The sequence below is a fragment of the Notolabrus celidotus genome, chromosome 17 (assembly GCF_009762535.1).
Source record: "Notolabrus celidotus isolate fNotCel1 chromosome 17, fNotCel1.pri, whole genome shotgun sequence".
In the NCBI taxonomy this organism is placed as follows: domain Eukaryota; kingdom Metazoa; phylum Chordata; class Actinopteri; order Labriformes; family Labridae; genus Notolabrus; species Notolabrus celidotus.
The window spans coordinates 23,765,743-23,792,228 of record NC_048288.1 but is presented as its reverse complement, the minus strand read 5'-3'; the positions used below and the strand labels follow the sequence as shown (position 1 = coordinate 23,792,228).

The 26,486-nt window shown below is 42.1% G+C and overlaps 1 protein-coding gene across 1 annotated transcript in view; it reads right to left on the bottom strand.

Annotated features, from left to right (window-relative positions):
• gli3 (GLI family zinc finger 3) overlaps positions 1–23,913 on the bottom strand; it is a 123,778-nt gene extending 99,865 nt beyond the window's left edge. The window contains exons 1-2 of the mRNA XM_034707040.1: positions 23,465–23,913; positions 2,259–2,432 (exon numbers count right to left, since the gene is read on the bottom strand). Coding sequence (XP_034562931.1) covers positions 2,259–2,391 — 133 coding nt within the window. The 5' untranslated portion in view covers positions 2,392–2,432; positions 23,465–23,913. The remainder of the gene's footprint in view (positions 1–2,258; positions 2,433–23,464) is intronic.
• Positions 23,914–26,486: the final 2,573 nt, after the last annotated feature.

The window sequence follows — 26,486 nt, the reverse complement described above, 5'->3', positions numbered from 1 at the left end:
CTTGAAGCTGATAATGTATGTTAGCCAAACGTCCATCTCGCGCTAACGTAGTTCTGGTATATATCAATATGGGACTCTTTTGTGACATTAGTTACATGAAGGTTAACTAAATAATGGACGTAGTATCCGTGACATCACCCATCTGTTCCTGAGCGCTGTTTTGAAGCCAATCAGTGTAGGCAGCCATATTGGAAATAAGGAACTTAACCAGGCATAGTGTGACGTAAAGAGGCGGGCTTTGAGCCTCCTAGCCAACAGCTACAGTGTTCCCGCCTGTCAATCAAGTCAGTTATGCCTCTCATTGGAAGACTCGTAATCTCAATATCTCTAAAATTGCCGAAAAAAATGAATCCCCCCCTACAGTGTGTGCCGATCGAGAAATGAGCTATCCAGACTACACTTATCTTTTGTCCCAGGCTGTAAACATGTTTATTTCTGCTGTAAAGATTGTCTTTTTTTAATTGGTGTGTATGTGGTTTCCGGTACTTCCGGAGCCAGCCTCAAGCGGATCCTCGATGAACTGCAGTTTTTTCGCACTTCCGCATTGGACTCATATTTTTAGACCGAAGGTTGCCGCTTGGTTTATATCCATGTCAGTCGTTACTTTTAATTCAAATGTGATAAATATTAACTTGCACAGTGAAATATGTAATTCACCACACGTTAAACATTGCCATAATCAGCAGGTATCCAGAAAAATCTGAATTAAAAATAATTTTCATTACATTAAATCATTTTTTTGCTAGAATTTTGAAGACACATGGATATAGATATGTCTTTGCACACCACAGATTAAAAAAATATCTAATGGTTTTGCTTGGTGATTTTTTAAGTGTCATTCAAAATATATATATTATATATATTGCACTCCTTGTATATATATATATATATATATATATATATATATATATATATATATATATATATATATATATATATATACACAATATATTAATATTCAATATATCAGCAGTGTCACAATTTAATGTATGTCAAATGAACTTATTCTCACTTTCAACTTGAGGAACACAACAGCCTGGCCTTGAGCTTCAATATGTGATGTTCTGGTTACCGCAGAAGTGTCAGCCCCAGAGCTTCAGAGTCAAGCTAGCAATAAATGAAGTGCTCTACTCAACTAGCCCACCATATTTGACATAAATAACACATCAATTTTACTTAACGGACTTACAACTGATGTCTGTTACGTGACCTGACGATACCTGATTTAGATGAAGGTTAGCATCTTCAACAAAATCAACACTGACTTCTTGTTTTACACTGATTAGGGATGTAACGATACACTCAACCCATGATTTGATCCAAATCCCGATTTTTGGTTCACGATACGATTCAGTCAGGATTCTGTAACGATTTTCAAGAAAACTGGATTTAACTCAAAATTTAAATAACTATTATTTTATTTCAATTCTCAGATATGGACAGCTGCAATATATATTTGTTCTCTTATATTTCTTTGTAAACAAACTAATCCTTTTTATTTTTTAAGTTGTGTTGTAACTCTGTCCAGTTTTCTGTCTACTCGTTCTTATTGAGAAAAATAAGCATGTGAACGCGGTCATGTGTCAGCCAGGAGCGCAACCACGTCATAATCTGTGCAGCGGCGGAGAAAAAAAGCGCTCATGGAGACCTGTCACTCAGCTGCAGACACCAGCTGAGCGTCTTCACTGTGTGCAGTCAGCTGATTCACATTGAAACATGCTTTAAACTTAAAGCACCTCCACTCAGCGAGTGACGAGAGAGCAGCAAAAGAGACTTAATGATGTTGAACAAGCAGAGTATAATGCAGATAGCGCCTTCTACTGTTTAAAAATAATATCCCGATACAAATTATGTTGAATCGATTTTGATCCACCCTTATCTATATTGATTTTTTATTGATTTGATATATTGTTACATCCCTAACACTGATAAAAGATCTGTTTGTTATCCACCACATTTGACTACCACCCTAACAGGACCTCTTTAGACACTCCCTGACTTCATCACAACATCAGTTCAATCAGCGAGGAGACAGAGTGCTGTATTTATACTAGAGGAGTACCTCCAGCAGCATGGTTTAACATGTTGGGCCAATAACCAAGCTGCCATATCTGAGTGAAAACAAGCTTGTGACATCGCCTTCACTTTAAACTGACTAATCACACATTCTGTCCAACACTGGGTGTATCTCAACAGGCCCGTATTATATTTATATTAACCACAGTGGCTGATGAGTATGCTGTCAAGTTGACTCGTACCGTTTGAGGTGGTGCTCGACGCCACCGCCTTCTCGCTGATGTCATTGCGCACTGATGAGCCCTTGGTCGCCACAATGGTCTCCACCCTCTTCTTCTTCTCAGCTGCTGAACTGGCCTGGGACTGGGTTTCCATGGCGATTGTTCATTCCTCAACACCTCATGGAGACGGGATGGCTGGTGGGGAGGAAAAGAGGATTGATTAATGCTGACATGTAAGGCACATTAAACAAGACGAGCAAGTTTTTTTTGTTGAACTGACGTTTCTTCTTTGGTTGAAAAACGAAAGCAAAAATTGATTTAGTTTGTGGTTTCATTTAAGAATGAGGCTTTTTTTATGCTTGATCTTAGCTAAACATTGTAACAATACAGCGCCTCAAGGAAAGACTTCAACACTGGGAACCTTGTGAGGAAAACTTCAGATCCAATCCTCCCTTTTCATGATGCCCAGAGCAGACCTCAGGTCAATCCAGCAGCTCACCCTGATTTATTTTAACTAAAACCTGCTGGGCTCTGATCTGTTCGACTGGGGGACTGATCTCCTTTCTCTTTCCACTAACTGTGGTTAAACATCCCAAACCCAAAATTTAGATTACCTTATTTTGAACTGTGTCACAATAAACTTCTGACTTCTTGTCAAAAAAATCACAACAACTCTATAAACATAGCGAGGCAGGACATCCTGACTGGGTTTTATATCTGAGAATAGAAGTGCAGAGTGTGGATATACTGATAATCCTGCTCGAGCAGTCTTTCCACAGAGAAAGCAGAAACCTTAAGGGGATACCACAGAGAGAGAAACGTTCACAGTCCTAAAAAAACAAGGGTTGTTTGAAGGCCCTTTTGGGAATATCATGGTGCCGGGCAATTTTTCTTTCAAAGAATAAAGGTGGTTCGAGTTAATGCTGTCTGTGGGTTTAGAAGGGGTTCAGCCAACAGTCTAGCAGACATGCTGCTCAGTTCAGCACCTCAGAGGCCGTCTACAAACTCAAATCTATCTAGGTCATGGAGGTCTTTTATTATAGAGACAGCACGGTGATGCACTGCAACCAACCGCTGGTTTACACAAAGTACAGGACAGTTTCATTCGGTTCGACACAAAGCCTTTACTTCAACGGCATAATTCATGGAAATATTTAGTCTCCTCTCCAATAAAGACCAGCTAATTACCCGAGTGTGCCATTCAATTGTCCTCCACCCTGTAAACATGCACGGATACAAAAAGGCCAGCAGTAAAGTAATGCAAACATAGGAGTGCTGCTGAAACTACAAGAAAGAAAAAGAGGGGGGGGTGATATTTACCAACTCCCCAAGGAGGTAAGTGGTGGGGGAAGTGGTGAGGGGTAAACTTCAGACAAACACTGTGCGCTTTGTTTGTTTTTTTCTTCCCAACCCCCTGAAAAACCAAGAGTCTGTCTTCGTTTCTCTGACCCGACAACAACATCTGTAAGCAATTGTCGACTTACAGAAAAAAAGGAAAAAAATTGAGACTGAACACAAAAAAAAAAAACACAATGCAATTACTGCCTTACCAATCAAAACAGAATTAAACAAGAGCTCGTCTCTCTAATCACTCCCACATGAATACACATGTAGTTGTCATCTCAAACCAAAGACATTTTTGTCCTACTTGCACAGATATCATCTCGAATCACTGCTGTATGTGTTTGATATGATTGCTTTCATTTCTGGGGGTCTTATGCAAGTAAGAGTGAGTCAATCATGCAGCATGTAAATCTGTATGTTTGCAAGAAACAAGAGCCTGATCAGAGAGCATTTTCAAGTCTCCATCTTTGAAACTGTCACTTCTTCATTCTTATGACTGAACATGAGGAAAGTCAGTAAAAGGAGTCAACTATCCGGCTGTGTCTTGGTGATTCCCAGCATGCTTTGCAACTGCATAGTGCATGCATGTATGTAAATGTCTTCCTGTTGCACTCAGGTGAGTCAGAGCAGAGATAAAGAGGGGGTTGTGCAATAGATACGAGGGTCTGGGATTGGGGTTTGTGGTGGAGTTTTGCTGAGGAGAAAGCCGGGCATTCCACTGCTCGGGCAAATATTCACAAGTCTGAGCCACTGAAGCGTGTCCGACCGGCCTTTTGTGTTCCAGCAGGCAGGCCACAGTTCCAAAGCAGCAATTAAAAGCAGGACCTTTTCACCCATAATCCCTCTGACCTGGACGCCCACACCCAGACCCTGCAGATGTTCCTGGTCTTTACTTTCTTGTTGCTCATTTTTGCCAAACTCACTCCGAAATTCACCAACACAGACACTTCCACCTGTGTTTACACCAAGACTTTATCATGTGGAGTCAATTCTCCTGAAGTGGAAAAGTTTTTAAGCATGATGAGAATCTGAATTAACCTGAGTGTCATGTTACTTTAATTTGGTGCTTTAAACCTTCACGAAGTCAGAGGCAGAGTCTGATTTTTCTATACGTTTAGATGAGGTAGAACAGAAATGTCAGCATCATCAGCTGTGTGTCAGAGGCCTGGCACACATAGGGAAGAATTACAACTATGCACTGATCTCTGTTGTTACCCAAAATAAATGTCAATTTCATATTAATGTCTTCCCCATGAAATGTCTGTCCTACACCAAATTAGAGAAGAGAGAAAGAGGGTGTATCTTTATTTGTGCTGCACTGTAATCCTTCCACACAGAAAGGGAGGCGATTAAACAGGTTTAAAATACCACAATTCAGACGGTTCTCTCAGAAAAAAAAAAAACATTCTTATTTTATAAGCACATTAAGCAAATCAATTTAACATAAATTATACGCCTTGGTGACAAAGGCGCTGAGTTGAAAGTCAACTGCAAATTGTACACATCAAAGTGAAACACTAAAATAAACTTTTGCCTTTGATAGAAAAAAATGCAGTTTCTCTTTTTTTCTTCATACGAGCTTAAACGGCTGCTAGCGCTATCAAAAAATCAACGCCTTTTGTTACTTAAAGGCCAAATCTTTACAAGTTTAATTCTCTGAAACTGCTTTAGGTGTAGCTCCAGCTCCACTGCAGTCTATCATTAGGAAAACATACACACACACACTCACACACACTCTGAGAAACTAGGGGACATTTTCATACAAACTCTTGAAGTGTCTTCTTAGATTTGGCTGCCCCCCCTCACAGACGGGGTACTGTATTTGTGTTCATTTCATTAGGGGCGACTGTTCAGCGTCGAGGGCCCCCTGAGGGGGGAGACTGGCAGCGCCGCAGCATTCATCATCATTACATCAGCGACCACCGAGATCTGCTATCTTAGGCTTATCAACGGCGCACAAACGCACCGCGGCGCAGCGAGTTAGAGGGGAGGGGAGAGATGGGAGATGGAGACGATTGAGGGGAGATTGTGAGCAAAAGTGGGATAAGAGGGGGAGAAAATGAATGGAGAGAGGGAGGAGCATGAGAATGTGTGCGTGTGTGTGTGCGTGCATGCATGTGTGTGCGCCTCACTGCAAACCCTGCATGCCTGCACATGTTTTCCTGTGTGTACAATGTGTGTTTTGCACATTTTGCAGCTATGCCAACAACATTAAGGGCTCCTGCACAGCTGGAATAACTAAAACACTGAGGGGCAAAGAGGGAGGAGGAGGAGTGGGAGCCCTTCAGCCAGATTAGCTGAATCTAGCAATAAAACAGAACGCGCTGGCTCAGGCTGCATGTGTTTGCATTGGATAAGGTCAGTGAGGGGATGAGGCCCCTTAAGGAGACAGTGGACGTGCTTTTCTGTGGGTAAGAGGACCTGTATTGGGTTCAAAATCCCCACAGAGGAGGTGTTCCCAAACTCAATGGCTCTGTGAGGAAACCACATACTTAGCTCTGCATGCTGTGTTCAACACTGCACTTATGGCTCGCCCTCGGCCCTGGAAGGCAAAGGGAAAGAGAGGGAGGGGTTTGGGGATTTGGTGGTTGTGGCTCCCATTCACCAGTGAAACTTAACATTGTGCCCAGATGGCACTAAGTCTGGTCTACAGCTGATGGGGACCAGCCCCTCAAGTAAGGGCCATTTAGCAGGAATTAGTCACACCCTGCCACACACACACACACACATATCAAATCCAAGATACACTCATGGCAAGCTGGTTATGCCCTTTTGTATACAGTGACACGGTTGAGCTATTACTCATCTACATGTCAACATAATGTGCAGGTCTCACTCTCTATACTCTTCTACAATGTGAAACTTATTCTGATTCATTGATCGGGATTATTTAGCAATTCATGGTTTGAATCAGAAATCATTTTGTGAACACAGATTGAAAATAAATGCATATTTTATGCTTTTTCTGCATGAAAGTTTGATATTTAGATCCAAAGCTGCATTAATGCATCATTTAGCAGATAGCTTGAGCATTCATTTGGGCTATTAGCTAGCAATGATTGATAAGCAATTATTAATTTTGGTAACTATTCAAGAAAAAATCTAAATATAACTTTTTTGTCATCATTTTTGGAGAGAAAAAAGTGTGATTTGGTTTTGGCTTGCGGGTTGAAAAAAATTAAGACATTTTTCAGAACTTTTTTTACATTAATAAATCCAAATTAATCTATTAATCCTGAAAATAATCACTAGATTAATAATTAATGAGAGTTTTTTTTGGCTGCTGTCATGAATAGATCTACCTGACTTTGATTTCTCTTTACAACAGAGGCATTAGCACCCGCATCAGCTCACTACACGGACTGCTGACACAAAACTTCAGAATAAAAGCCCGTGCAAATGAGGAAGAGAGTTTTTATTACTCGTCAAGGACAAACAGTGCAACAACACAGCTCATTGGTCGCTTTCAGCAGCGCTAATAAGATTATCCTCGCATGCGTCTTGCTCCCTCAGACCTCTCCTCTTAAGATGCTTTGGAGGACTGGTGAGGGACCCTGTGTGTTGCTGCGAATGCATCTTACAGTCCTCTGTAACAAACCCACACGATGTAATCGAACGCTTACACGATGCGTCTTTTGCGCTCACTACCCAGCAGATAAGGGCAGAATAAAGCATGCACCACAATGGAAATCTCCTGCGTTTTTCCCCACAGAGCCCCGCTTATTAGACTGTTTATTTATTTTGACTTTGCATTTGTTGGTGAGCCACTTGTATCAGGGCAAGTGGGGCTGTGACGGCTGAGACAATGGATAATACAGGCTGCTTTGTTGCAGTGGTGGCCCAGTTATGGAGTATTGGTTTCCCCCTTGCTCTCCACTTGATTCATTTTCTCCCCCTAGCTGAAATGTAGAGCCTTTGTTTGATCAGACACTTTTCCTGATTCTTGAGGAGAGGGAAAAGATGCTTGTTCAGCCGTTTACTGGAGGCCAAAGCAAACAATGCAACCTATTACTTCAGCCAAACATGAAATGAAAGTCCTTGGGAAGAAAAGAAAACATTTTACTCTATGCAGAACTTTTTTTCCTTCAACTTGAAGAGGATAAGATTACTCTGCTTTACTTTATGACCACAGATGGAATGAGTAAACATATTCTTTACTCAAGTAGAAATAAAGAACCGTGTGTACTTGTAGACTAAAAGAAGAAGTACTGATTCAGTTTCTTTGCTGAAGTCAAACAGAGGAAGACCAGGTTCTGAAAGGTACTAATGATATACAAGAGCCTTGTGTCATATTTGGGAAACTATTTAACTCTATTGCAATTGCAAATCACACACTGTGGCATCAATACTTCTCCATTGCTGAATCAATTAAATGTAAAAAGGAGCTGTGTTACGGTGCTGTTGCCGTAACTATTTTAAAAAGGGCCTCACCAATCACTTTCACTAGAAGGCTGTTCCTGAAGTCAAGTTTCCCTCTCTTTTTCTGTTGTGTTTTGATAAATCTTTTTCCTTCTGTGTCAACCTAAGCAGCAGTCTAAAAATATGAGTCCAATGCGGAAGTGCTTAAACTGCAGCTCGTCGAGGATCCGCTTGAGGCTGGCTCCGGAAGTACTGGAAACCACATACACACCAATTCAAAAAAGACAATCTTTACAGCAGAAATAAACATGTTTACATCCTGGTACAAAAGACGAGTGTAGTCTGGATAGCTCACTTCTTGATCGGCACACACTGTAAGGCGGGGTGGATTTTTTCATAACGCGGCAATTTTGAAGATATTGAGATTACGAGTCTTCCAATGAGAGGCACAGCTGAGTTGATTGACAGGCGGGAACACTGTAGCTGTTGGCTAGGAGGCTCAAAGCCCGTCTCTTTACGTCACAATCACTTGACAGCAGCAATATGGCTGCCGCCGCCGACTGGCTTCAAAACAGCGCTTCAGAAACAGATGGGTGACGTCATGGATACTACGTCCATATTTTATACAGTCTATGGTGTCAACTGCTGCCATTTTTCATGCTAGCATGCAGTTCAGCGTCCTTGGTATCAGCTGATTTTTGGCTTTGCACTCTCAGCATCCTCGGTTGAAAATAGCTTGACTTTGTGACACCGCTGCATTCATCAGTCACTTCTTGATCGCTGACCAATCAGAATAAAGCAGGGGCGGGACTTCTGAAATCAACGTTGTCAATAGCAATGGCGGAGGTCCATGGGAGGAGAAAGTCGCCACACTCGTTTTCTTGAGGTACAATTTCCAAGTGGAGCTGCTGCTGCTGCTAATGCCATGACATGATGTCCCAGCATGCTTTGCACAGGGAAGTGGCTGTTACAAGTGGGTCCAAGGCATCAAGTTTTCAGGACAAAAGCAGGGATAAGAGTAAAAAAGTGAAGAAATAAGTACCCCAATGAAATGTAGACACCTTAAAACTCTACTTCAGGTCAAGTTACTAAGTATTGTTCGAATACATACCACCAATCTTTTAAAACAGTCTTATATCTACACAGCCTGATGAAATTCAGTTCATTATAAACTCACTGTTCGTAGCAGAAGCACAGACTCAATAGCTAAGTTTTCCAATTCAGTGGTCCCTGCACATGCCTCACACTGTAACACAAAAGAGAGTGAGGTCTGTATTCTGTCAGCAGGCCTCTCATCTCTGTTGAAAACACTCCTCTTCATACAAACCTTTAGAAAACACTCTACCAATGCTGCAGGGCGTGACAACAACATCCTTCACAGCGCTTTCACCGTGAAACAGTACATGTTGCGCTGTGTGCTGCGTTGTTTGAGAACGCCGTTCCTATGTAATGCACGTATGTGAGAAAGAGTTTTTGAGCGATGCCGGCTCGTATAGGAGTTGCGGATGATGCACCAGGTGCTCTATGCGCCGCTCAGTATGCAAGTAGGATCATAAATAAGAAAGGGGGACCCCAGGGAGAGGGATGAGTGGAGAAAGAGAAATGTCTGTACTGATGAAAACCTCACACACATATCTTCTTCTCTTTTTTGCCTCTTCCTCTTTTGTGTATTCAGAGGAGGATCAAGCACATGGATGGTCCTGTGTGAGTGTAGTGGCAGCAGGTATGGTTTTGACAGTAGGTCTTCACATTTAGCCCAAGGGACTGTAGAATGAACTCTTTTTATCCTCTGAGTTTTAGACAGAAGTGTATCACAAAGAGTAGTGCTACTTGAAGCAACTGAGAGCAATCCTGAGGCTGTACATCTACAGGTTAAGAAGTTATAGTAAAAATGTTCTGCCCACTCCGACTTTTCCTCCAAACTTATTTTTCCCCCTCCTCCTCTCTATCTCTCTTTCCTTCCCTTCATTCCTTTGAGTCACTGGGGTAAGTGTTGGAGCGCAGTGAGTCAGAGCTGCTATGTGATTAATGACGGGAGCCTGGCGTCTCCGGGGCCGAGCGCTAACAACAGCCAGGGGGCAGCGCGATAATGCACAATAATAAAGCCAGCAGACAATCAGCCAGGCAAAGCAAGGCCTATTAGCCAGCCCCATCAGGACGGCTAAGTGAGAAATTAGCCCTTCCCAAGCTCCGCCACAATTCATCAAGTGCTGCCCCTGAATCCCCCCTCAAGAAGTCATAATGTTTACTTAAAGACTGGCCCCCGATGCCCCAGCGGCGAGCTTTATTGGCTCTTATTAATTCCTGTCCTGGCCCTCGCGGCCGTGCCATTTAAACTGAATTAAAGGGGTGAAAATTGGATGAGATGAAGTTGTCTTGGTGTTTGGCTCCAGCGTGATAAAGCCAGACCTAAACAGAGGGTGACTTGGAAGAAATAAGAGGGGAGGGCAAACAAATTAGGATGCAATGGAATGCTGAATGAAGCTGTCCTGAAATGTGCAGCGAGTCACTCAGAGGAATGTAAAAAGAGACCGGGGGGGGGGGGGGGGGGGGGGGAGAGAAAAGGCAGAAATGGCATTGCTTTAATGCTAAACTTCCTGTGTGGATGGGAACTGATCCAGAAGGGTAACACTGGGTCACACATTCCACAGATGCAGAAACGAATGATACTGTTGTATCTTCTGCTTATCTTTCATCAGATGGGCTGGAAAAAAACTTCAAATAAGGTCACTCCATCAGCACGTCAGCCTTATTTCAACATATAAGAGATGGACAGGCGTAAAATGCAGGGTTACAGTCTACACAAAGTTCACGCTTCTGATGAGGTTGCTGTGCTGCTCCCTAAACTAACAACACCATGAATCACACTTACAAAAACAAATGATAGAGCTGGTCTATTTTTATCAGCTAGCTCAAATTACCCATTATTTAGAGCTGTGTATATTATCCAGTGCTGAAAAACGTATTTGAAAAGTTGAATCAGTTAGTGATTTATCAAGAGAAAGTGCCAAACATTTGCTGGCTCAGTCCTCTTAAGAGTTGTGTCTCACTTTAGTCTGTTTTATATCTCTGCAAGTTGAATGTCTTTGGGTTTGAGACTTAAGGTCAGCCTTTTATGTCTTTCCAGCACATTTTGGATACGATATGAAGTGATTCACTTGGCCATGAACAAGAACTGGTCAACAAAACATCTTAGTAGTAAGTGTGAACTTCCTAGGACTTTTTAAATTGAGTCTTCGAGCAGCAGCTGTTATCAAAGATTTCTTCGTTTTAAGTCGCTCTATTTAGCCAGTTTTCAGACCCCTCTAGCGACTCTTTTTCAAAAAAGCAACTAGTGACTTTTTTCTGGTGTTAAATGGAGACTTTTGGAGACTGACGTGAAAACCTGTATCAATCTTACTCTCCTTCCTGCATTCAGAGCAGGAGGCGTTCATCCCTCAGCATCCAGACTGCAAATGTATCATGCATGTACGAAGACAACGCTGGCTGATCCATCTAGATTGTTAATGTAGATTGTATACAATAGCTAGCTTGAAAAAGATATTGTTGAAAAATATATTGTTTTGCTTAGATTTTTTTAGGCTCCTAAGTGTAGTTATTAACATATTTAGTAATTTTTTTTTACCTCTTTTTGTCTCTCTGACAGCGTCTATTACATTCAGATTATGCAAATTAGCCAATGACGTCATTTAGCGACTTCTAAGACAGCCAATAGCTACTTTCCTCACTGAGGAGTTGGCAACAATGTCACTAACATCCTCAAACACTCTCTGGAAAGTGGTTGAAAGGAAACATTAGCTGTTTTCAACTATTGCAAGTAACCACTTCTTATCAACCTGTAAGCTAACACTAGTGCTAACTACGACTGGAATAGTAAGTGTTAAGTTAGCAAACAAAAAGTTGTAAAAAAAAGTAGTCCCAATATCAAATGGAAATGTTGGATAAGCTGACTACTAGTGTTAATTGTTTTGTTAAGTAGCATTAACCAGTTCTTATCAAACATTGGCGTTAGCAAACAAACGTTACAGTTAGCTAGCAATGTCGGCCAAATTATGGCCAAATCTCTGTGTTTTTCAATGCCTTTGTATCAAGCAATATTATTATCCCCCTTCGTTCCCGTTATCACTGACCAATCAGAGCTACTCTTCGACCCTCTGCCCTGATTGGTCGAGTGGCGGACCCTAATAGGTTGTCCTGACTGGCTGGGAAGCTGGCACTACTTTGTCATAGAACAAGCACGAGAAGTAGGGGAAATCTGGTGGGGAGGGGTAGTGTTGACATTCGAAATCTCTCTCCAAACTGATGAGAAGAAAATGTTGAGAAATGTTGGATAAAAGTGGTTAAATGCTTATGTTTACTTTTAGCTAAAGTAGAATTATGCAGTTCCCATCAACCGTTAAAGCTAGCTAGCAAATGTTACTGTTGGCTAGGAATTCATGCTTTTGCATGATTGGATAACTCTTGTCTTTAGTAGTATTTAATCAATCAGAACCTAACATTCCCGTTGAGTAGCTAACATCGCCACGAACAAGGAATTTTATGTTGGATTGTATAACATTATAAGAAAAAAGAGATGGACAGAACGGATCACGATATGTGTAGTCAAACAATAGTTAATGAGTGATCAAAATATTGTTTTTACTGTTAAATAAAGTCTAACAGCCTCAGATCTCACCTTAAATTGACTTTTCAGGTCACATTTGATGTGTTAATAGAGCTGGATTGTTCAACCTGGAATACAATGGTAAAAAAAATGTTTGGAAAAAGGCCACGATGAGATTGTGGGAAATGTGAATTGACTTCATACAAACAGTGGGTTCATTGACCTTGTGTAGGACTGTAAGGGGCGCACACAAGTTAAAAGTGTCATGCATGTATGCATGTGTGTGTGTGCTTGCGTGAGTGTGTTTCAGTATAAGCGGCAGGTGAGACTGAGTTCCACACAGCAATACTGAGTATACGGCATTGGAGGTGTGAGATCAAAGACAGCTGAAGCTCAGAGGGAGTCCCGGAGACTTCGAGCTCCCTGACGGCTCTCCCAACGGCAGCATCGGGAGACAACTCTCTCCCTTCACTTTCATATCAGCCACAGAGCCCCCCCATCCCTCTGCACCGGCTTGTAGGCTCCACACACACACACACACACACACACACACACTCATGCACATTCACACACACAGGCAGTCTCAGAGGATTTTAGCAGCACTGCCAAACCTGTACCCCACCTACAGCAACACTCCTACACACACAGAGAGAGGCTGTTGCGCATCAAAAACACGAAGCTGAATATTTCGCATTTTGAAAGGCTGAAGAAACTCTGAGCCCAGCGAAAAAGACTCACGCAACGCGCATACCGAGATGATATTACACCACACAAGACTGGAATGAGTTGCCATAAACCTCACAGCACTGCTGAACAAAAAACTTCCCATAAACTCCAAAGAGCACAGTCACAAAATGGCCCCGGCATGAAGAGCGAGGAACAAGACTGTCATTAAACAGGCAGCCCCCTCAGGCTCACCGACTCCTTCGTGAGGAAGCCAAACATCTGGATGTATTTACTTGTTTCAGCTGTTTGCAACCCCACCTCAAATAAATCTGGGAGCTGTAACGCCATCGCTTAGGACAGCTCCTAAACAAACATGCTCAATGCTTTCCGACCCACTCACTCACTCACTCCTCTCTGCACGCTCCAGCCTCCAAAACGAAGCCGGGCTGGCTAACGCAGGCAAATAAATTCGTAAAGAGGAGGAGGAGGAGGCCTTAATTGGAGCGTTTGACGGGCGCCTGGGGTTAATTGGGAAGCATGGAGAGCAGCTGGCTCCACGGTGGAAGTTGAGACAGGGATAATAAGTTCACCCTTTGCAGGAGAGGCAGTTAGTGATGAATCAGATCAGAGGAACAGTGTACAGTGTAATCATCCTCACATCTCCCCTCCTCCACCCTGCTCTCTTGACAAGCAGAGACAACCTGGCTCGCAGCTACGCAATCTGGCACCTATCACACAGGACTGGCAGTCACATGCTGATGGTTCACACACACATACACACGCTCTGCAAACCGCAGTTCATTCAGTTAATCACTCACACACACAATCATTCTTACCTCTAGGACACGGAACCCAGTTTATCAGTTTGCCGGTCGATGTATGTAAATCTCTCCAACAATGTGTGTACTAATGGCTTATTACCCTGCTTTAGCTGGTTTGCATTGATCTCTTTGCCAGAGGGAGATGGGAAAACTAGAGCAAGTTTGCCGCTCATATGTACCAAGCAGGACTATAATCACATCCCAGCTTGTTTCAATAAAAGAAACATTAACATAAACCATCTCAAACACACTAAAACCTTCACCCCCACTCTGTCCGTGCAAGAAAAAGGGGGGAAAAAACTTTCCTGGATTACGGGGTAATGAGGGCCATATGGGATGGGTCTGTAGAACTCAGTGTGTCTGTGCTATCTTTTTGTCTCAACAGATGATGACTTTTCAAATGAGAAAACAGTTTTTTCAGTGAGGAAAATATTCAGCCAAACGACAAAGTACGTGGATCTATTTTTAAAGCGTGATAACTTTTTTTTAAAAAGAGACTAAAAACGTCAAAAGTCACTTGCTGCTGCCCAAATTATGCTTTTTCCCAGTTAGTGTTTTAGACATTTTCCAACTCCTCAGTCGTATTTACACGGTAGCCATTTTCCTCTGACCCATGCCCACAGTGGAAGACTCAAATGCTGTTATTATGTCACACTTCTGTATTTAAGGTCAGAAAATGGTGGAAATGCAATCCAAAAAAACTCTTATCTTTTCACCTAGCATCTGGAAAGACAATGAATGGCTAAAAATCACAACGAACACTGGCTGTACTCCAAGCTGAAATAACATACTTTAACTTGTCAGCTAAAACAGCTATTGTTAGCTTTCAACCAGTTCCTAGCTTAGATTACTGTCAGCAAAATATGCCTCTCCTGTTGTTTCAGGTGACAAGCTGTAAGAGTCATGTTAGCAAGGAATTTGCTATTTGCTAATATCAGCTGTTTTCTAATGTAGTCAGTGTTTCACCATCTAATGTTTGTTAGCTAGTTAACAGCACCTTAAGCTGCTATATCGTAGTAACAAAAGGGCTGCGTTTAGTTGTACCCTTGCTAGCCTGCACCAGAATTGCTAGTAGCTTAAATAAGCTGTTGACGTTTTTATTATTTTAGGCCCAAAAATCCTAATCATTAGTTGTGTCAGAGCTGTGGTGGCAGCCAACCGCCACTAGCTGGGGCTGTAGCTCTCGTTAATGGCTAGTGCCATAATGCTATAGTGCTCAACACAGATATAAAGAAGCATGGATGAAAAATAACATATTGCAGCAGAATGTTGACCATACAACACATGACCTCTACCCCTGCCCCACCTCTGTCCTTGTTCTGTTTTATTTACCTGTTTTATTTTAACTTTTATTTTATGTAAAGTGACTTTGAGTATTAAGAAAACACTAAATAAATCCCATGAATTATTATTATTGCTATTAATGTTGTGGCAGTAAAAGAGATAAAGTTATTTGTTGGCTGCATCTGGTTGACTCGATCCTAGCAATGCATAACTAGCACAGGCATGTGGATGTTAACCTGGATGACTGAAGGCTGGCGGTGCTACCCCTGCTAGTGTTAGACACACCCAGCAAATCAACTTGACAGTGTTTACCCACAGGCCCTATGATGGCTTTGTTAGCAATGGTTATTAAATTGTGCTTAGTTTTTGGGGTTTTTAAGTTATATTTTTTGGCCTTTTTGCCTTAATATGACAGCTGAAGAGAGACAGGAAATGTGGGGAGTAGAGAGGGGGAGGACATGCAGGAAATGGTCGACCGGTTGGGAGTCGAACCAGCGACTATAGCCTCTGTATGTGGGGCACTTAGACCGCTAGGCCACCAGCACCCCAAAGTGTGCTTAGTTTTGACTCTTTTCTGAGTGTTGTCTTACTTTTATACTAGCCAGAATGTAAATTTCCATTTAAAGGACAAGGAAATTAGTGGCCTCGGAAAATCCCTCATTAACATTATAAAAATGGTAACAGAAGTTGATGCATGCTAATGATTGTTAACCAAAATGGTAGCTTATAAGTGATTTCATATGTTTTAAATTTGACCAGATTTCTCCAAATGCACAGTTCCATTACTTTTAAGCTGATGGTAAATGTAAATAAAAACACATTTTAATTCTGAGGTGCATCAACTCAAAGGGTGCAGTTGTTGTTTGTAGGTAAAAATTGTGTTTTTTAAAAAGTCATTAAATTGTAAAACTTTATAAAACTGTTTGATTAAATGCAACAATTATCTACAAACATAGTTTTCTGGTAGCAATAAGATGACTGGAAACAAACTTTTCCCTGTAAAGTGGCCTTACAGAGAGGTCAGGGCTCAGGTCAGACCGATAACAATTCTTCAGATACTCATACATGATACTCTTTGGAAACTACTCCCTGTCAAGGTTTAGGATTTAAAACCAAACTCCTTGTGCTGGGCGGGTGTCTGAGGGAGAATTTAGGAGCTGAAGGGGGCCCAGGTAGAGTCATAGGCAGTAATGGGAGGAGACAGGGACTTAGAGCGCCACACAAAAGCTAGGCTTTATAAATAATTCCAAAAGCTAACAGCATCCCTTGTATGTGTGAATCTATGAAATACATTCACACATGAATGCACACACACACACACACACACACACACACACACACACACACACACACGCGCACACACAGCCACCAGGGGGAATAGGTTATTCACACTGCTCCACTGGGGCCGTTATGAGTCTGACCTGCCCTGGATCTGGAAATTTAGGTGAGTATCTGTCTTGCATAGATGATAGAAGAAGAAAATAAAAGGTCTTTTTTAGAACTGCACACATTTGCACACTCACACACTCACTCACTCATAATGCAGGGCAGCAAAGCACACCGGAGACCTGTCTTGTAAATCTCTTTGTGAAAGCAGCTTTGGGGGGTAGACAGGGGCTTACACACTGAGCCCTGAGGTAGAGCTACAGACTCCACTCCCTCTAACCCCCCCATGGTCTTCCTCCCTCTCTCCCACACACATACTCCTCCTCACTTTTTCCGTCTACCCCACATTTCCTCCTTCTTTCTTGCCCTCCTCTCACCTTTCCTTCTCTCCCTACATTCCTCCACCCCTCTCTGTCCCAGCCCGGGCTCCACAGCCCTGGTCCTTCGCCCTGCAGGCTCCCGCATGGTGTTGCGGTGACTAATGTCCTGCCTTTGCTCAGACAATGAGTTTGAGACTGAGCCGGGAAAGTGTTGAGGAGGGAAAAAGACTCCGGCACCTTTGACAAATGGAACCCTTCGCACTCCCGCGCCCACTGAGGGAGGCTTTACAATGTCGCGCTCCACGCTCCACGTCCTCCGAGGGACGGCTGCAGCCCACAAAGCCGCATCTGGGGGAACATAATGAATTCTTTGGGAAGTCTAACCTGGCTTTCTTCATGAATAAGATATATTTCCAAAGCAAGTCAACCCCTCTTAATAAAAACACCAGTCTGGCAGGAATAGCCAAAGCCGTTTTAGGGCCCCATGTACACGTTAATATTTCTGTTTCCCTATAAATTTTCTCAGGCCCACTTCTTTCCAGGCCTGTCACTGCAAGGCCAGGCCTACATTTTTCCCTGGAAGGTGGAGGAGCCATGATGACAAACTGTCATTAAAAACGGCTGGAGTCCCGTTCTTTCAAGGAACTCAAACTCTTTGGATGCTCCCTCCTCTTCCCCTCGCACCCTACCCCCCATGCAACCCCTGAAAGGAACCAGGGCTTTGTCTGAAGAGCAAAAGGAGAGAGGAATCCCCCCCTCCACCCACCTCTTCAACCCCTACCTCCCCTCCTCTCCCCGAACCCTGTTCCTCACTCCCTGTGGAGTATTGTTAAAACACAGCCCCCTCTCTTTTCCGCGGCCCGGGCTCTTAAAACAGCGTGCTTTGCATGAGAAAAAACGATTAGTCTTCAAATGCTGCGCTGTCAAAGGAGGGCTCCCTCAGGTTGGGGCAGAAATTCACTCAGATAGTAGAGTTCTGCCTTTTGTTTTCTAAGATGAGGCATTATTACAGGCAGGGTCTGTTAGCATTCATGGCTGAGGAGAACACACTAGAAGGGTTCATACAGGATGCCCGCCCCCTTTCTTTTTGCAACTTGCCCCAAGTCTGCAGCAGACGGAAATGAAGGAGCAGAAGAAGGGAAAGAGGTACTCATCTAAACATGTTTGGAGAGGAGGGAGAAGTCTGGGCCTGAGCTTCTTTCAGGTATTAACCTTGGGATTTACATTTGACATTCAAACAATAGACCCCTCCTTGACCTCCACTCCAGGATGCTGCAGGATTCAGGGATAACTCCCACTGAAAGACAACCACAAGCAGCATGGGATTGCAAACACATGGGGTTCATTTCTTTACCTTATTGCATGACAAAGCATAACTTAATTGTAAATGTTGGGACAGCAGTTTTATTTAAGAAATGCTGATAACTCTAAAGTTTTTCTTGCTTCATTGGAATAAATTTTGGTGGAAAACAATGCGGTTTAAGAGGCTGACTCATGGCCTCCCACATCAAGACACAGGGGTAGGTGACAGATCATTGTTCACAGCAAGCACCCAGTTCATCCGTCCCCCAATCACCACCCCGTACGAGAAAGCGCAGACCCCCTCACGGGTGCCACAACCGGCTCCCATCAAAGCTGACACAATGCCACATCTGCAAAAACAGCCTCGGTCCCTGCATGGGAAACTGCCGTCTTCAGGCGCTCAACTTTACACGAAGCTCACAAGCAAATGGGCCCCCCCCCCCAAAAAAAAGCAAAAACACTTCAACTCTTGCTGCTACACTTCACACTGCAGACTTAAAGACATTTTTACGGCCGCTACAGCAAACAGAGGAGGGGGACGAGCGGCACCCACATGCAGGCGTGACCTGTCCCGTTTCTCCTCAAGTATGTGAGAAAAGAAAACGCGGTGGCTAGCTGGCACACTCTGCGTTCTCGCACGCACACCTGCATATTTGCAGTAAAAATTTACAATGAGCTTCAACCAGGCTCATGTTCAGCTGTCAAACACAACTTGATTGAGCGTAAATTCAAATCACCTCATTCAATTTTACTTTTCACTCTTTTTATAGCTTTCTATGGTGCCTGACTCTGGGAGAACAGTTGACCAGACTAATTGTAAGGTCCAGTTGGAGTTTCCAACCAGCCAAAGCCATGGAAAACAAACCAGCCCTCACTCAGCTCCCGCTAAGGCAACTTGAGCTCCCGCTTTTTCCCTCCCATTTTTTCATTTCTTCAGACAAATGAGAAAAAAAAAGTTGCTTCCACAAGAGAAGGGAAGAAGAAAAAGGGTCAAAATACAAACTAAACCTGGTTGTTTGTGCATGAGTGAGAGAAGGAAAAGAGGGAAGAAAAAGGAAAGTGTGAACGAGCAGCTGAATGCATGTACACGCATGCACTGCAGTGGCTGTTGTGTCAGTATTCTGTTTGCGAAAGCCCCGAGTGTATTCAGATTCCTGAATGTGTGTAATATACATATCTAAAATTACAGTCTGATATCTTGAGACTCACACCCTCTTCATCGCCACTTTCCCCCCCTTCCTCCGCACGCCTTATCCAAAGACATCACCCGGCTTGAAAGGTGCCTTTAGCAGGCTCCTTGAAGCGGGGAGCGGGGGTCCCGCTCTGGGACAATGATGGTTGAGGTGGAGGGGAGCCGGGGGAGCAGGAACACATAGCATATTAAATCTGCTGGCGGAGCTGGGTCGTCCGCGCGGAGAGCCAGAGAGCCAGATCTGAGGCATGCCCTGAAGGGATGGCTGGGCCTGGGGATTAGGAGGCCAAGGAGAAGCCCTCGCACACCCCAAGACCCCTTCTTGTCTCTGCTCGCACGCAAATGCATCCAGACGTTTTTGACGCTTCTCAGGTTTGCCGTCTCAGCCCAACTTTTCATGGCACTCCTCCGCGCCTTGCAAAAACCACACCAGCACACACACACACACGCACACACACACACACACACACATTTCCACTCGCCTTTTTTTTTCTTAAACCACTACCTCTGTCTGACTTGTCCTCTGTCTTTCCTCACTGTGTCTGTTTCATTTGATGTCAACATATCAAAGTAGCAAATCATCAAAGTGAGGGATTTCTTTTGGGGGCCATCTACTCTGCTGCAGCAGTTATATGCGAGGGAAGTAACAGCCAATCAAACTGTGCTGGGAATTACTCCAAACTTTCACTGCTCATGTGGTTACTGTTGATTTTGTAACTTAAAATAATTGCTTGTGTTTATAACTCTGCGTGATTTCTGCAACCTTTCCGAATAAAGGGATTAAAAATGTATCCCACAAAAAACATAACCTGCAGGAAAACCTGCAAAACAAGCAAGCTAACGCTAAAAATAAACTACAATCCTCATTATCTTAAGGAAAATCAACTTCCTCACACTTCCCTCGTTCAAACAAAACATTTGCCACCTCTTTGAGGGCCTCAGGTCGCAGCATTAGCACAACAACACAGCTCATTAGGGCCTCTTGCATTCACTTCTGATAACAGGTATTATTCCTGCAGGGTGTAAAAGGCCCGAGGACAGAACCTGCCTTTAACTGTGAATGCAAGAGGAGAGGGCCATACCTCAAAAGCTAATAGCATGTCATCTCCCAGCATTAACATGACAGCCTCTTTTCTGCAGGGTCGCCGGGTCACGGGTGGACCGAGCCTGTGTCGCTATGCATAATTTCAGTTAAAGTAGTGCTTAAAGTTGAGATAAAACAGCACGCTGCCGCTATCTGACAGAGTGAGGGAAACGTTATCCGCCTGCTCCTCTCGCGTGGAGCTGAAGGAGCAGAGAGCGGCCGCGATGCATCTCTAGCTGGCTACAGTAAGCAAGTGGCTCTGAGACCGTGCATCTCATTCCAGCAGATTAGCATCTTAAACACTGCTGCATTCATCTCTGCTGCTGCATCATAATGAGGCATAGTGCTTTTTTGGGGGAAAGGTGCACCTGTTTGACAGCAGCGGCTCTCCTCTGTGGTTTCATGAAGGTAAACTGTAAAAGCACCTAGAAGAATGTTAAATGTTCTCATTTATTATTTACACCATTTTTATGCAAAATGACTTAATTTCATATTTATTGAGACATTGTTTTCCTCACATATTGTGACATATTAGGCCTCTAAAAAGACACAGCATCTCACGTAAAACACAACTTAAGGAATCTCAAATGTGTAAAGTTTCATTTTTCTGTCATCTGTCAATTTCTGACATTTAATCTAAACCCATTTAATTCAGGCGTAAGATAATAGGTTAAATCTTGCAGTTAAAAAATACATGCAGTTATCATTTTCTAAATTTAAAAGAGGTGACTTGATGAAATGTGTGATACTCTTAAATATGAGTTTGATTTTTAAATGACTTCCAGTTCACAAGCCAATCAAAGCAAAACATACAGGATACATTTTAGTCAATATTTTCTTTCATCTCAATAAAATGTATATTTTAATTAATTAAAATAAATCAAAATTACAATTAATTCCAATCATGTTATTTCAGAGTATAGAATTTAAGGCCTATAATCAGAGTGTGTTCAAGGCCTGACCCGTCTCCTCGTTATTTCTCATGTTAACAGACCTGACTCATTGACATGACACTGATTTATTTCCCTCTTCTAGGCCTTGTGAAATGTTAGTTAGTTATTATAAATAAAATAATAGAAATATTATGTGACAGTTTATATGACAGTCCCTTTTTAATTTTATTAGACAAACGTAACCAAGACCTGAAAAACCTCTGCCTCGAGCCAAAACCACAGACAAGATGAATGATGGAGCAGCCTCATAAAAACTGCTAAAAAGAGATTTTTATCTGTGTGAACTTGTGCTGTTAAACATCTTATTTGGTGTGTTCACTCTCTGCTGCGTCTCAGAGCAGTCAGACCCCCGTTAATAATTTGCCAAGTGTCAAAAAAAAAAAAAAAAAAAGGTGGATTTGAGCTGCACCGCATGGCTGAGCAGCCCCGGACCCTCGTCGTCTGAGTGAAACCCGAGAGCAGACGAGCAGATAAAATGTGGAACAGCTGGAGAGGACAGGAGGGAAAGTTTCAAACAAATATCCGCACATGTGGAGGAGCGGGGGGCTCTCCTGCGTTTTAATGTCCCGGACCCCCAAAAATGAACACACAGACTTCTGTTGGAGGGATTTTTTTTCACCCTGTACCAGTCAGTGTGAGTTTGTTTTTTTTAGTGTTGATTTAAATAAAGGGTCTGTGTATGAATGGAACAAACCTCTGATTGTATTAGTCTCTGTTATTAATTTTAAAATGTGATAAATCCTGTAGATTCCAATAAACTAAATTATTGTGACTTAAAAGCATTTTTAATTTTGCTTGGGGCCCCATAAAAGTCCCCTCATGGACCCCTGCAGAGCCACAGAGCCCACTGTAATGGGCTTAAATTTCTTTGAGCACATGCACATGCCTTCAAACACGCTCTGATCTATTCTCAAACATTTGTTTCTGAAGGTGAAGCACAAAATGTTTTTAATGCAAATCAAATTAGATTAAATGTTTGTTCTATTTTACATCTTTTGTCTGCATCAAAAATAACTATACACTGAAAAGTAATTGAACATTATCATCGTGTTGACACACTGCAAATTGCACTTTAAAAAAAAATGTAGGTTAAATGCCAAATCTAAATGAGTGGTTCGTGTGGGTGTTTTGGAGAGAGATATCTGAAAAGGCAAAAAAAATTACATTTAAATTTTAAGTTTTGAAATTAAAAAAATAAATTTATACACATTTTTGAGTTGTACAAATTAAACTGCATGAGTAAAACGATAAAGGTCAAGGCCAGAGGTCATCCACATTCCTGGATGGACTTGCAAAATAAACGCATGTCTGAGCATGTCCATGTTCCAGCAGAACTCCCATCAGGATAACACTAATCAATAACACACACTGAAATATGATCACACAGATGCATAAATATGCACGCACCCCCCACCCCTCAGCTCAACCCCACGCGCGTTTCTACTGCAGGCAAAAGTCCAATAAAGTCTGCAGAAGTTCATAAAGTGCCAATTCAAAACTCCCTTCGGGATTCCACGTGTTTTATCTGTCTCGCCACAGATCCACAAACAAGTTCTGCATTTCAACCAAACTTTATGCAACTTTCAGCAGATTTTAAATATGCACATCTGTCTGTGGAGAACTTAAGTTTGCCATCCGGGCTTTTCTAACAAGCAGCACTTATTTTATAGAGAATAAATCACACCCCTTGATACATTTAACACCGTTTTTGGTGCAGTTTCGCCTCTTTTGGGATCTTCAATCGCTCTTTTTAAAAATATGCTCCTTCTGAGCTGTGTTTCTGCTACTTCTCCACTCAATTTCTTACTTATATGATCGTTTTGAAATGTGAAACCTCCACTTCTGCACAAAGTCTCATTGCCTCTCCAAACTTTCAAAGACAGCACAGAAAAGCGTCCAAAGCATTTACTTACTTCTTCCTGGTTGATTCCCTCTCTTGATTCTTCACTTTTTTTATCTTCAAGTGGGGAAAAAAAAAGATTCGTCTTGTGTCTTTGTCCTCTTCTCCTTCAAACTTGCAGATGTTGCCTCTAGAGTTGCCTCTGACTTTTTTTTTTTTTTTTTTACGCAGCAACTCCAACTCCAAAACGGCGCTGCCAGAGTTGTTCCTCCTCCTCCTCCTGCCTGTCTTTCTCCTCTTCCTCACAGTTTGTGTCTGTGTTCAGCCAGCGCCGGACCAACACCATGAGACCTGCCGATAAAATCTGCCGTGAGCAGACCGCAGATGTGCGTAAAAACAACAGAAGCGTCAGGGAAGAAGCGCGTGGAGAGTTGTTATTACATTTAGTGCGCTTTTTTTCGCGAGGAGAAGAGAGAGCGAGAGAGAGAGAGAGAGAGAGAGAGGGAGAAGTGTGGGACTCCAGCTGCTCCTTCCCTCGCTTGACTCCTCCCTTCGGATTGCTCCCTCCTTTACTCGTTGCCTCCCTTCATTCTTTTTTTTGGATTTTGTGAACCCCCTTTTTTCACTCGCCCCTTCTTGTTAGTCTTTTTTATCTTTTCAACAACCATTTTTTTTAAACTTTAACCCAAGTTAGTCTCATTTTCACAATATGAACATGAACATTACACTCTGTTTACCCCCTTTCATCTCTCACTTGGCCTTTGAAGCACATTTTGAATCCTATCAGTGACCCAAGTACCAACAGAGAGAAAATTGACGTACTAACCATAAGAAAATTACATTTTTGTCTTTGTCTCTTTCCTTTTCACTTTGACACGAGTGAACCAGAACCACTTCAAGGATCCTACTGAGTCTCTGCTTTGTAAAAAAAACAAACACATTTTCATCTTCTAAACCAGGGGTGTCAAACATACAGTTGTGCTCATAAGTTTACATACCCTGGCAGGTTTTGTGATTTTTTTTTTTTTGGCCAATTTTCAGAAAATATGAATGATAAGAGAAAAACTTCTTTTTTCACTCATGGTTAGTGGTTGTGTGAAGCAAAATTTTTATCAAACAACTGTGTTTACTCTTTTTATATCATAAAGACAACAGAAACTACCCAAGAAACCATACATTCTGCCAGGGTATGTAAACTTATGAGCACAATTGTACAGCCTGCGGGCCAAAACCGGCCCGCAAGAAGTTCCAATCCGGCCCGTAGATGACTTCCCAAAGTGAAACAATTACAGAGAAGACATTTGCTACAATTTTTCCAATAAAAGTAAATGCTATTTCAGATTTGTCCTCTGAGGGTTGCATACAATCATAGTGCTGATGAAGCGCACCTGAACGGCGCTCTGGTAGAATATTTGCAGTTTGCATAATCTAGTGGAAATTCATTCACTTTTCAGAGCACTTCGAGATCCACTCAACACTAAAGTTTTCGTATATGTAAACTTGTACCAGCAGGAGTGGTGGATCCACCTTTTTTTCAAAAAAAGGAGCCACATATCGTGCACATGCTTACTAAACATGTGCGTACGCCGTGCGTCATAGCTCCCACTGTGAGACTCATCATGGCTGTTTTTCTAAAAAGATGGTTCATGTAATGTGAACATTTTCAGAATGTACTCATACTTTTTTGCACTAAAACAAAGGGAACATTTTGAGGTGTCCTTCTCTATAGTTTATTATGTTCTGATATTGCTGGTCTGGCCCACTTCAGATCAACTTGTGCTGTATGTGGCCCCTGAACTGAAATGGGTTTGACGCCCCTGTGCTAAACTGTTCCTGTGCAGTATAAGTCATTCTTCACAGAAGGCTTAGACTTAGCTAGTTCATGTCCAATAAATTCTCCAAAATTGCTTAAATTAAATATATTTTGTTAAATTCAGCACTGAAAAAGCTTATGTAACTTTTAATTATTTTCTAAAAACACTCATTTTCATCTGCTAAACTGTTCCTGTGCAGAATGTATGAATTCACAGAAGGCTAAGGGTTAGCTAAAAGCATGTCGGTCGAATCTATTCACCAAAATTACTTTAATCAAATATGTAATGTTAAATTCAGTATTAAAAAGAAGGATGTGTAACTTTACCTAACTTCTAAAAACACACATTACCATCTGCTAAACTGTTCCTGTGCAGTTTACAGTGAATCTAGCTGCAAGTTAATCTTCATAGAAGGATAAGAGCCAGCTAGCAGCACTTCAGTCAAATGAATTCACCAAAACTACTTCAATTAAAAGTTCAAAAGTGCAAAGTCTTCTTTATTGTCAAAAACTGCAGTATGCACCAGACATACAGAGGATTTGATATTATGTTTCTCTCTCAGACTCTAGCAACGACAACAACAGATAAACATAGGAAATAGCTAGAAAAAGATAAGCTAAAATTAAAAGGAAGTAAGCTCATAAAAATAATAAAATACAGTTTAAAACAGTGCAAAAACTTTGCTATAGTGCAATTTAAAATCAAAGTGAGTGTGTGCGTTTCAGTCCTGAGGATGACAGACCTCAGCTTTGAGGGGGGGTCAGTGTCCGGGTTAAGTCTGAATGGGGCACTATGGGAAGAGGGGGCAAAACAGGGAGAGAGTTCACCATCCTGACTGCCTGGTGGATAAAACTATATACAGATATATATTATGTTTATTTCAGCATTTAAAAAGTCTATGCCACTTTTACCTCATTTCTAAAAACAACACATTGATTAAACAAAGGTAATAAAAACATTATCTTATCAATACGCATTTAAACAGAACACCTGTGCAGGTACATTTGCCTGAAGGAAATGAACCAACCAGCAAAACCCATTTTTGCATGAAATTTTGAATTTAATATTGAAGTTTTTGTGACATTTTATCACTTAAGTCCAGGTATTTCACAAAGGCCTCTTTAGAAATAACCTACCTATAAGACAAAAAATTAAAAGATGGACCAACTCATCTCCCATGTTTAAAATCTTTATGAGAGCTCAAATAGTCCCCGGAGCTCAGCCTTCATGGTGATACCTAATGCTGCGTTAAAGCAGGGGGGAAGCCCTCCTGTAGGTTCA